Here is a 12,565-nt window from a genome sequence, read left to right on the forward strand (position 1 = left end):
TGGGTTCCTTCAGATCTTTAACAGTAATAGATAGTAGTGCAGGAAGGCGATATAATAAAATACTGTAACTGTGCTGCTTCCAAATGTCTAAAAGTTTACTTCAACATCATGTTGATCAAACGCACGAACCTGCGAGTAGATTGGTGTCTTTGGACGAAAAGGCGTCAGAGTTGAATGTGTAATGCTGACTTATAAAGTGGAAATTAATCCTGTGTGCGTGGCTCACATACTCAACATCACCGCCATACAACAAGCCTTTGCAGTAAAGGCGCCTTGCCTTAATCATCAGCGAGCGAGGACCTGCGCAAGATCATAAATCAGGCCTGAAATGTAACCTGGCAAAGTAAAGGTTTCATCTATTGCCAATATGATATTATGATATTGGAAAGCTTTTCCGCAGAGGTTGTGCGTCATGCCATTCTCTATTAGGTGCTATTTTCGTCCTGCCCTGGAAGACATTTATCCACCATCTACCCACCCTGACAGCACCCAATAAACCCACCACTCCCATTCATCTCCACCCCTCCACCCACCTCCAGCCTCTCCCCCTCCCTCGCTTGGTCCGTCTCCCTCTCTGCTGCCGACCAGCATTTGTGATTTAAAAAACAACATAGTTGAATGGTGTTTGGTCGTCCAGGAGGATTACAGACTGGCACCGCAATATATCACAAATATAATTTGTCTCTTACACTTTTTGAATCTACTTTTGGAGTCCCAGCTGTTGTGATCTATTTAGACCCGTTTTTCCAAAGCAAAGGTAAGAAAATTATATTTTGTAATGACTTTACTAAAATGATATGTGGTTGCCGAATTTTACTGCATTGACAATCGATTTAAAGAGAGCTCAATAATTCAACACCGGCCTCTTGGTGCCATGGTGTCAGCGCAACGGGGAACCTCAGGTTTGAGTTTGAGCACGAACCTCATTAATGCAGCTGTTTTTATGAATCTGTTGGAAAACGGACCGGATTTTTTCCCCAATGCATCGCCATTACAAAGGAGTGCCCGACTTTTGCGCACAATAGAGTTACCAGAAACATGCAAATGTAGGTGCAAATCTTTGAAAGCGTAAAGTTGTAAATACGTTGTTTTTTTACTTACTTAAGTCAAGTGACCGAAAGGAATATCTGTAAATGAGGGCGGATAACGCGTGTAAAACACGTTCAGCTGTTGTAAAGAACTAACTAAAGTAACACTAATAATGTGCGCACTCTTGGACTGATACCACTGGATCGAGTTTGCGTCGTTTCTGATTCCGATCTGTTGATTTAGTGAAACAAGCTGGAGTCCCTGCTGGATACGGTAAGATTCATGGTCGCAGTAGTTCCGAGCAGGAATTTGCAAATCGGTCATTTTATCTAAAATATAGTTTAACCTGAAGAGTTTAAACTATAATTGGCGAGTATATATAAATGTATTACTTGTTACACTTTCACTTTTACTAATTTTAACTTTGACATTTGGTAAAAAAAAAAATATTATTATTATTATTATTATTATTATTATTATTATCATTATTATTATTATTATTATTGGGGGAAATGATTAGTTGTTCAGGCTAATATAACTTCGGTTAACAAGGAGCATTAAAACTGTAACAGCTGAATATTTGCAGTAAGCGTGCATGTGCGCAGAAAACCTGAAAAAGAAATTTGAAATACTTTGTTATTTCTAACGGCGTTGGAAGCACCTGGCATCACTTGGACTTAGCCAGTATTAGGATCCGACACACTGGTGATAAAATGCTTCTGTTTTGTTTCTTTTAAGAAATGTATTTGTCGCACATTATTGTTTTCAGGTTGATTAAATTGATAGCTTTTGAAATGAAGTTCCATGTAGTTGCAGTTACAGTTTGTCTTCACTCCTTAAATTGTGTTTCTGCGGGTTGGGATTGTGTGTTTTTATTATTTCTGACAAAGCACAAATGTATCATTAAAGGGTTTTTTTTCCTTTGTTTCTTCCAAGTTTTCTCCATGAGTATCCAGTCCGCGCGCAGCAGCACTTGATCTCGGCGGGGAAGCGGAGAAAAAGAAGATGACCATTCACGTCGAGGGTCTCGTGGCTATCGTGCTCTTCTATGTCCTGATTCTGTTTGTGGGGATCTGGGCTGCGTGGAAGAATAAGAACTCTGGAGTTGGCGATGGCTTAGATCGGAGCGAGAATATCATGGTTGGGGGAAGGGACATCGGCTTGTTTGTTGGTGGATTTACGATGACCGGTGAGTCTTTAAATCTGTATTTCTTGGTGTCTGTTCGACGGCAGCCACGTGCGCATTTTATCCAATTTTCATACCATGTAAGGTCCAAAAGGACAAAAAATAAAAAACTTTCCACTGACTAGGGTCTTCCGCTCCGTATTTTACGCACAGATTGCGCAGCGGGCAGAAGTAGAAATTTCCATCACAGTTTTCACCATTATACTCATGCAGTTCAGAAAACTTGAAATGTATATTTTCTTTTGATTTGTTAATTTACAAATAAGTTTTCTTCTTCTTTTTCAGCCACTTGGGTGGGAGGGGGCTACATTAATGGAACAGCAGAATATGTCTACCTCCCAGGTTTCGGCCTGGCCTGGGCACAGGCACCCTTTGGTTATGCTCTCAGCCTTGTAGTAGGTAGGAAACCTAGAAAAACTTGGATAAATAGATCTGCTTATAGCGAGATTAAAAAGGGAAAGAGTTGCATCACCTAATGTAGTTAATGTAATGTAGTTTAAATGTAGTTAATGTACTTTTTGCCTAGAAATTAATGTTTTCCTACTTTTAAGACAGAAATTCCTTTACATTAAATTCATATTGATATTATATTTAGGTGTAGAAAGACTGATATTTGTGCTATTAGACTGATATTAAAGTAAATGTAAATTTAAGCTGTGTTGCTGAAGCATATAGAATTTGGTCTATTCATTAAGGTTATTATACAGCATCAGCACACTTTACGTTAAGTTAGTAGTACTGTACAACGTTCTAAAATGCTTCTCTCCTGCTTTTTGTCTGCATTATCTCAACATCTGACATCACTCAGGGGGCCTTTTCTTTGCCAAACCCATGCGATCACGTGGATATGTGACCATGCTAGATCCCTTCCAGCAGCTATATGGAAAAAGGATGGGTGGTCTGCTGTTCATCCCTGCACTCATGGGAGAAATCTTCTGGTCTGCAGCCATTTTGTCCGCTTTGGGTAGGCATCCCAATGGATGAGATTGTGAATCTCACCACTTTAAATCTAATCTATGCTTTAGAATATACTGCATTGTATGCCCAAACTCATTGTGAGTGAAACATCAGGTTACCCAGATTTTAGTGAATTCTTTTTTTCTTCTTCACTCTGGTTATATTTCCATGCAGGTGCGACTCTCAGTGTGATAGTGGATATAAATATCAACATGTCTGTGGTGATCTCAGCACTGATAGCCATCTTCTACACACTTGTTGGAGGACTTTACTCTGTTGCATACACAGACGTGGTCCAGCTCTTCTGTATCTTTCTGGGTTTGGTGAGTTTGGGGGCTACTCGACCAGCAGCTCTAATGATTTTAGCCAATATTTAAACCAAATCTTCTATCAGTTCTAGAAGATTTTTAAGTAACTTTTTAAGTAACATAACTTTAAAAAAAGATCTAAATTTATACACACAGAATCATATCAAAACATGAAATTGATAAAAGCACCTTTTGTATCAACAACACAGGGTAGAGTAGAACTTGATTTCAACAGCCAGATATTGAAATGGTATAAAAATACAATAATTCCATATTTATGTTTTATTGTATTAATGTTGCATTATGATTTTCTTCTTCTCCTTTCAGTGGATCAGTGTGCCTTTTGCTCTGTCCAATCCTGCCGTGTCAGACATCGGTGTTACAGCCAAGAAAACAATCTATCAAGCTCCTTGGCTCGGGAAGATTGAGCCTGAAGACAATTGGCTCTGGGCGGACAACTTCTTTTTGCTTGTAAGCCATAACTTTTATCTGAAGTTTCACCGAGAGACAGTATACAACTCTAAAGTCAATTGCAGACACACTTTCACTGAAGTCAAAATGAAAGCATCGTGTTTAAGAGACCCATTCGTGGCACGTAGCGGTTTCTTAGTACTGAAATGGAGTTCTTTATAGAAACAAAGAGATTCACAGTATTCTTTTTAGACTGCTGATTGTAATGCATTGATTTGGTGTTTCTGTTTCTAGATGTTGGGGGGGATTCCCTGGCAGGTCTATTTTCAACGGGTTCTTTCTGCTTCTTCAGCTACCTACGCCCAGGTCCTTTCATTCCTCGCTGCCTTCGGTTGCTTGGTCATGGCTGTCCCCTCTGTCCTCATAGGAGCTATAGGGGCTTCCACTGGTAATAATACACACAGAGACACAAACACAAATATGCACCCACAGGTGCATCAGACATTATTATTCTTAAAGCTAAAATGGGGGTCCCATAATATTTTAATAAACTGAATTAGATGAGTGCGCAGAAACAGTTCTTTTTAAACAGTGTACCCAAGCGTAGTATATATAATCCTTTCTTTAAGCAGTAATGGAGCTAGCTGTCATTTGCATCCAGATTTACAAGGACAACAAAGACAGGTAGAAGTATGAATCACTATACAGTGCCACCGCTGCTTTATATGCACATCCGCTGTTATGTCTGGATTGCAGCTGTTAAATCAGACTTTTTAGGCAAACACACGCTAATCAGAGACTAATCCAAGACGGATGTGCACACGCACAGACATGCACAGTGATTAAGCAGTAAATGAAACATCACAAGACAATCGAAACATCCAAGAACCTTATCCTTTATTCAAATGGGAAAGTGTGATCAAAGAGAGCACCCTGGCTTCATGGGGTTGTTTACTCCCCAGCAGCCCTTTTCCTTTTTCAGATGTGTAAACAGTGATGTATACAGTATACAGTGTCTGGAGGGTAAACAGCAGACAGATGCTGTCACGACGTGCAGAGGAGAGAGAGCCATCAGACCATGGCAATTTAGTGAATATTACATCTGAAGAGGAGTTAATTAATCTGGTCCATCTGAAGTCGTTACTTGTAGAACTGGCACTAATCAAGCACTGCCTATGAATATCTGGGGATGGGTAGAGAAAGACATATATATATAAACCATAGTCGTCTGAATGTTGGCTTAACAAAGATGAGGGTATCAGTACAGCCAGCGTCCATGCATACTTTTGTATCTAATAAGTTCAACATAGCCTGTCAGAACTATTGGCTCCCTTATGATGTTAACCATTATCAATGATTAATCGACAACAGTTAAATGCAATTAATCAACATAATGTCCATAATTATTTAATACTGACTCATATGCTTCCACGGATCATTAACAAACCAGTATATTACCCTCATCTATGTTGAACTGGGGTCTAGTTTTCAGTCAGTATCCAGTTTAATTCGTGCTATTATTACTGTGGCTTTGTTTATTGTGTTTTGACCAACAGCAGATTGAATCTGTGCTGCTATTAAGGCACCTAGGCACATTAAGGCCTTTTGTTTCTCAGCTTTAAAGCATGTGTATCCACTGAGAGCATTAACTTTTTTTGTCTGAAAAGCTAAGGGATCAAAAATTGTAATAAAGAAATCTGTACACTTAATTTTCTGCAGGGTGGCCGGAAAAGTAATGCTATTAATCTTAAAATGCGAATGTGTGCCAGGTACAGTTTGTTCAGCTTTAGTTACGTTGTGTTACTACCTCATGCAAGGCACTTTCTTTCTGTTTTTTGTTCTAACCAATAATTAAGACAAATGCTGATGACTGCTTTTCTAATTTAACACATAGATAATCTTGACAGTTGAGTGCAAAGATTGACTGGTTGGCTAAATGTTTCATTAGAGCCGTAATAATAAGCTGTGAAATTTGCATTGTTTACAATTATCAGTTTTTATCTATTTCTCATGTCCTGATTCAGACTGGAACCAAACTACATATGGTTCCCTCCCTCCAAAGGATAAGGATGAGTCTGACATGATCCTTCCTATAGTGCTTCAGCACCTCTGCCCACCGTACATCTCCTTCTTTGGTCTGGGGGCTGTGTCAGCTGCGGTCATGTCATCAGCAGACTCATCCATACTCTCAGCCAGCTCCATGTTTGCCAGAAACATTTATCAGCTGGCGTTTCGGCAGTCGGTAAGAGCAATATTCCTAGCACACACATACGTCTGCACAATTTCAGCAAGTGGTTCCAAACGTCAGTCAGCCTATCCATTAATCAACTTTATTTTCACACGAAAAAAACAACCAAACAAGAGCCTACAGCAGAAATTAAATGTGCACTTTATCGAATTTGCTTAATACTCGAAACCTTGAGATGGAAATCTTTGTAAGTTGTTTGTGTTATAATTATTTGTTAGATAATGTTAGATGGTTAGACAATCTGCTAAATTGGTCCCAATGAGATTTCCTGCTATTCATTCCCATCACATTTGTAACAGACATTAATTTTCAGAATTGTGAAAATTACTGTGCATGCTAATACTGTGCAAAAGTCTTAAGTCAACCTGCTTTTCTTTATATTTTGGTAGGAAAAAATATATTTAGGCATCCTTTTATTGCACTAACTGTGTATTTGGGAGCATTGTCATTCTAAAAAAATGAAAAATGAAACAATTGCTAATCAGATGCTTGCCAGTTTTTCCAAGATCCCCCACACCACTGGTTGAAATGCAAACCCAAACCTCGGTTGTGTTGTAAAAGTGGCTAGACACATATTTATACCTCTCTTCTGGTTTCCTTTGAACATATTAATTATGATTGGAGGGAAAAAATAAATACAATTTGGATTAATCACTCGATAAGACCTGTTGCCATTGATTTTAAGACCAAATAGTGCCCTACAGTGTTGTTTTGTTGTACCACTGAGCTCACCTTTTCTCAACATCCAGTTTCCCTGAATAATAAGAGTATGGAGAAGTAAATGAGTGAATAATTTCAAACAGAACCTACATCTCCAAGCGCTTTCGTATCTAAGTGCAACTACTTTAGCTGTAGGCTCTAATCTTTTATCTGAACTGACTTTCATTTAAGTTAACACCCTATTCCCCTCCAGTTGTTGTGTTTCTCTCTTTACTCTTTTATCCCTTTCATCTCCCTTACAGGCCTCAGATCGGGAGATTGTTTGGGTGATGCGCCTCACCATCTTTGTGTTCGGAGCTCTGGCCACTGCCATGGCATTGTTAACAGGATCAGTATACGGCCTGTGGTACCTGAGCTCTGATCTGGTCTATGTCATCATATTCCCCCAACTTCTCAGTGTACTGTTCGTTAAGGGCACCAACACCTATGGTTCTGTGGCTGGTTATATCTTTGGTCTTCTGCTGCGCATTGGTGGAGGGGAGCCCTACCTCAAACTACCTCCATTCATCTATTACCCCGGCTGGGTGACCCAGGAGAAGGTCCATCACCTCACTGGAGATGTAGAGCACTTTGTCCAGCAGAGGTTCCCCTTCAAGTCTGTGTCCATGGCGGCATCCCTCTTGGCCAATGTGTTTTTTTCTTACCTGACAAAGTATCTATTTGAAAGTGGTATGCTGTCACATAAGTACGACTTCCTGGATGCTGTTGTTTCCAAGCACAGCAAGGAGATAATGGACAAGGCAACACTGGTAAGCAACCATGATAACATAATTCTTTCAGAGATGGCTCCTGTCAGGCAGGTCTTGGGTGCCTCACTTGCTGGGACCTTTACCAACACGGAGGTCCTCAGTGATGATGGGGCATCTAGTCCAGAGGCTTTTCACAATGAAGATTAGACATTTAAGGCACAAAGTAAACTAGAACCAAGGAATGTAAAGAAGAAGGAACAGTCAAAAGAGGCATCAATATTCTTCAGGAAAATTACTACTGCCACACTGGGAGCCAAATCAACAGAGCATCTGCTGTGGCTTTCAAGTGACTCCAAAAGTTTCTGACGGCAATATGGTGCCTCCTTCTTTTTGAGATTCCTTGCCTAGAAACAGCAAATGGACTCAATCACCTGTGTGAATCATGCCACACTCATTCTTATGTTTTCTTATCATGACTCTGTGAAACTTCAACCATTTTCATTTAAGTGCTGCTATAGCGATCGGAGGAACTTTGGATGGATGTACAGCAGGCCTATATGAGCAAGTCTACAAGGAGTTGTTGTGGATCATGAAAATAGTGCAATATCTAACCAAGAAACTGTGTCCACATCTACAAGTCATTATTTAAAGCATAATATACGTAAGTTCGTTTACATGTACCTGACAACTAAGCTTTTATCATACTTTGAGTTTCATGTAGAACAACGTTATTGATAGAGCAATAATATTTTTAGGACCCACATTGTACAGCTAGATACATTTTACTGAATTTGATTTTTACCATGTCTTGTTTAAACCTGAAGACCAGTTGATGTTTGCAAGTTTTATGTTCTGTTTTCAGCTCGATTTAATCTTCTTGCTGAAGTCCATAATTATATGACCAAACCCTGACTTTACCAAATAGAAGATACTGACTAAATCAGCAAAATCCCAAACAGCGTTCCATAAAAACATTTTTTTTCATTCATTCTGCCAACACTTAGCAAGCTAACTACCATCTTTGTTGTATTGACAAGATTACACTAAACAAAAGCGATCAATGAGTGACAGCATAAGAAGAATTCATCGTGGGGGTGTTTTATAGATACAGGGCAAAATTATCATTCATTTGAATGCAATGGGTGGCCCAGTGGTGTTGTGGTTAACACGCTCGCCTTACACCCGAAAGATCACCAGTTCATAACTAAGAGGAGACACAAAGCCAGCCTCAGGAGGTCACAGGCTAATGTACTCCCACTATTTTGACCCAAGTCCCTACCCGGATAAATGGCAGGGTGTCGTCAGGAAGGGCATCCACTGTAAAAATCCATGCCAAATAAAATATGCGGTTACATCCTCTGTGGTGGAACTAAGGGAGCCACCGAAAGTACCTATCCATCAGATTAATGAAGCTTCTGCTCAGCTCTGTTTTGATCTTTGCTATTCCTGTCAGTACTGACGAGTCCCTAAAGTTACAACTTTATTGTAACTTTAACCCAATCTCTTTAATGTGAGCTGATGAGACGGTGATAGTGAAATCAGAAAACCAAAACAGCGAGTAAAACGACAACAATAGTCTGGAGCACAAAAGAGTGGTTCTGAGCTCAGTGATGTAGTCATTTGAACCAGTATTTATTCTAGAATAAAGTTTGATGGTCACAGGGAGACTGGGAGAATGATCATAAGCTTCCTGCTACTGACACTAAAGTTCTGCACTGAACCTAAATTGTGTGTTGCTGAATCATCATGAATCAGAGTAATTAGACAGGAGCTCTGACTTTATTACACGCCACCCCGTGACCTTTCTTTCCCCTTGTACTTTCCAGGCAGCCATTGTCTTCCCTTCATTTCAATGCATTATGAAAATCAATTTGCTCGTTGTTTTTGTCAAACATACAATGGGAATACATCTTTAAACTACCATTCATTTACAGCTGGAATGGTAACACTGACACCAGTAAAAGCACATGATGTTCATTTTGCAAACAGATTTTATAAATGACTGGAACCTAATAGCAGCCTGGAAATAAATCTCAATGCAAGACGCGACAGTGAACTTTGAAAGTAATCAAGAACACTTCAGTGATTTTTATTTTTAACATGAACTCACAGAAACCATTTTGAAATATATGTGTGTGTGTGTGTGTGTGTGTGTGTGTGTGTGCGTGCGTGCGCGCGCCTATGATAGTTTGTTTTCTCATCCTAAAGCTGTATTGACTGGCCAGCCACAGCAGGTTAGTGGGGACAGGAAATGATTGTTCCTCCCAGGATGGTGTTAGTAGCACCAGTCATCATCGATCCGGCCCCAAGTCGATCAGCCCTCAGGACATTTGATTAATGCTGCACAGAGGTTCAAAAATGATGGTTTGTAAGGAGTGTGTTACAGTGCGATATTAGTGATGAACGTTGAAGTGTTACTTGATTGAGCACCCTCATACATTGTTCACTTTAAGTCCTTACATTGTCACGGGCCTGGCAGTTTTAAACTACCGGACACACTGCTGCCCTGTGTGGAAAAAAGAACAAAAGAAACAAAAAAATCTGTCAAGTTAAGAAGATTTTTGGCATTGTTATGTGTTACTGTTGTCCAGTTGACTTCACTGTGTTTATCTCCTCTTAGCATCGTTGTGGTTCGTTAGTGTCTTTTTGAATCTTATGGACTTGCCTTAATTCAAACGTCAGTGGTAAAAAATGAGTGATTTAGGTACATGTTGAAAAGGTGACATGTATGAAATATTTTTCCATTGAAGGATAAGGCTGGTAATATTCTAGATGTTTTTGTCAACAATTATTACCAAGTGAGACCGAAATCAACAATGTGTTAGTCGGTCTTTTGGTCCTCTCTGACCTCAAAAAGTTTAGCGAACTATACCTGGTTTAAATTTTTCCCTCAAGATCACCTTCTCAGATAGCTTCTTGTGCTGCTGCTAATTTTGCATTGCTTTCTGATAGTCCTGCTATGACCACTTGCTCTGTGAGATTTTATCACAGATCTCAAAATTGTGCACAAACCTCAACATCTACTTCAAACTGATCGAGGTTTGTAGGTTCAAACCATGAAGGAGCAACATCAGCTCATGAGTACGACAGGAAGTGTGAGACTACCATTGTGGAGTCCTACTGCTCTACTGGCATCTGAAAAAACATGACCTCAAACAATGTGAGCACTTGCCCAAAATATAAATGGAGTTGAAGCTTTACTGTGTTGGCACACCGGAGGAGATCAAGCATAACTGGCAGAGGTACAAGTGAATGTGACTGCTACTGAGTGACAAAAAAAATAGCAGATGTGCTGGAAGCTGTCTGGACTTGCACCAGTAGGTGATCTTGAACAGGCGATGGGTCCTGTTTTAATCTGGAAAGTTTAAGGATTTTAACTGGCTGTTTCCCAAATTTTTTCAACCTTTTACATGATCCTTATTGATCCCAGAAGTATGATGTTTTGTTTTGGGGGTAGAAAAGCTAAGGTTTCGTCTTCAGTGGCAAAACTTGTTACGATCATATTATTTATGATTTTTGCCTTTTTAGGCAATTAGGTCGCAATGTAAAAGATCTAGAATAATACCAGCCTTCATCCTTTAAAATGTCAGAATGGCCTTGAAGTTAGTCTACAGAGAGCAAAGGGGACTTGATCCCCATGTGCAGCCATATCAGCTGAGGTATAGTAGGACCTACTAGATCCTGATCTGGCCTGAACCAGTTTTGGGATCGATGATAACTCAGCTTCAGCTTCAAACAGGGCAGTCTGGTCTGATGCTATGCAAAGTGTCAGGCAATCTCATTGGACTTAAATGTGAATGTAAATGTTCTCCTCAACAGATGAGTGCGTAGTTTCCAGGGTTCATCCACAAACCCGAGCGCACACGCAGAAAAGAATCAACGTCAGCTGGTAGACTGACACGTTTTTGGCTCTATGTCGTAAATAACAATGACGCTGTATTTTTGTGTGATAAATGTATATACCAGAAAAAAAAGAAAAAAGCATAGGAACAAATTAGTTTAAATGCAGCACTGAAAATGATGTTTGTTGACAGTGAAATTACAGCTATTTATTTATTTATTCATGCAGTGTCTATAAGAGTATAGTTGTAATCGTGAGGTCACTTGAATAAATTATATTCATTTAGCAAAGTACTGAGTTGGTCTTCTTTTATCTATGCGTACCCACACGTTTGTTCTATAGTGTATTAAATGTAGAGATGAGACAGTAACGGCAGAACGGCATTACGGTAAGACAGTGAATGATAGTTATGGCTTACAGTATGCCTCCAAGTAATAAATGTGAGTCGACTGTGTGTGTGTGTGTGTGTGTTTTGTCTACTAGAGGTTTTAATCTACAGGCTGCCACCCACATGGAATCATCAATCAAAATGCTCACCTCCGAATCTTATAACTGCCAAAACTGTCAAGGCTGTCAATCAGTCTAACGCACACACGCACACACACGCACGCACACACACACAAATAAACAGTCTGGACCCCAGCATGACCCCTGGCTGGTGGAAGACATCTTCAAATTGCATTGTTTCCTCCTCACAGTATTACGTTCAGTAAAAGGTGAGTCATGTCGAATACTGCACCAGATTTGTTATACAGGGTGGGCCATTTATATGGATACACCGTAATAACATGGGAATGGTTGGTGATATTAAAGTCCTGTTTGTGGCACATTAGTATATGTGAGGGGGCAAACTCCTCAAGATGGGTGGTGACCATGGTGGCCATTTAGAAGTCGGCCATCTCGGATACAACTTTTGTTTTTTCAATAGGAAGAGGGCCATGTGACACATCAAACTTATTGGTAATGTCACAAGAAAAACAATGGTGTGCTTGGTTTATACGTAACTTTATTCTTTCATGAGTTATTTACAAGTTTCTCTTTGTTCACAGCCATTGACATGTCGAAGAGGTTAACACGTGAGGAGCGGATCAAAATTGTGCTGATATCTCGAAAAAGCAGTAACCGGGTCAGTGCAGCAGATTTCAATGCAAGACACCCTACGAGACCACCCATCTC

General features: G+C 39.8%; 1 protein-coding gene across 1 annotated transcript; it reads left to right on the plus strand.

Moving 5' to 3' along the window:
* The first annotated feature begins 620 nt into the window (after window positions 1-620).
* Window positions 621-11,654, plus strand: LOC102791738 (high-affinity choline transporter 1-like). Its single transcript, XM_006802393.3, has 9 exons — window positions 621-757; window positions 1,966-2,218; window positions 2,501-2,614; window positions 3,024-3,179; window positions 3,347-3,495; window positions 3,808-3,951; window positions 4,186-4,339; window positions 5,916-6,133; window positions 7,102-11,654. The coding sequence occupies exons 2-9, from the start codon at window positions 2,035-2,037 to the stop codon at window positions 7,753-7,755; spliced, it is 1,773 nt and encodes a 590-aa protein (XP_006802456.1). The 5' UTR covers window positions 621-757; window positions 1,966-2,034; the 3' UTR covers window positions 7,756-11,654.
* Window positions 11,655-12,565: the final 911 nt, after the last annotated feature.

This window comes from Neolamprologus brichardi, chromosome 16, assembly GCF_056152115.1.
Source record: "Neolamprologus brichardi isolate AB-2024 chromosome 16, ASM5615211v1, whole genome shotgun sequence".
Lineage (NCBI taxonomy): Eukaryota > Metazoa > Chordata > Actinopteri > Cichliformes > Cichlidae > Neolamprologus > Neolamprologus brichardi.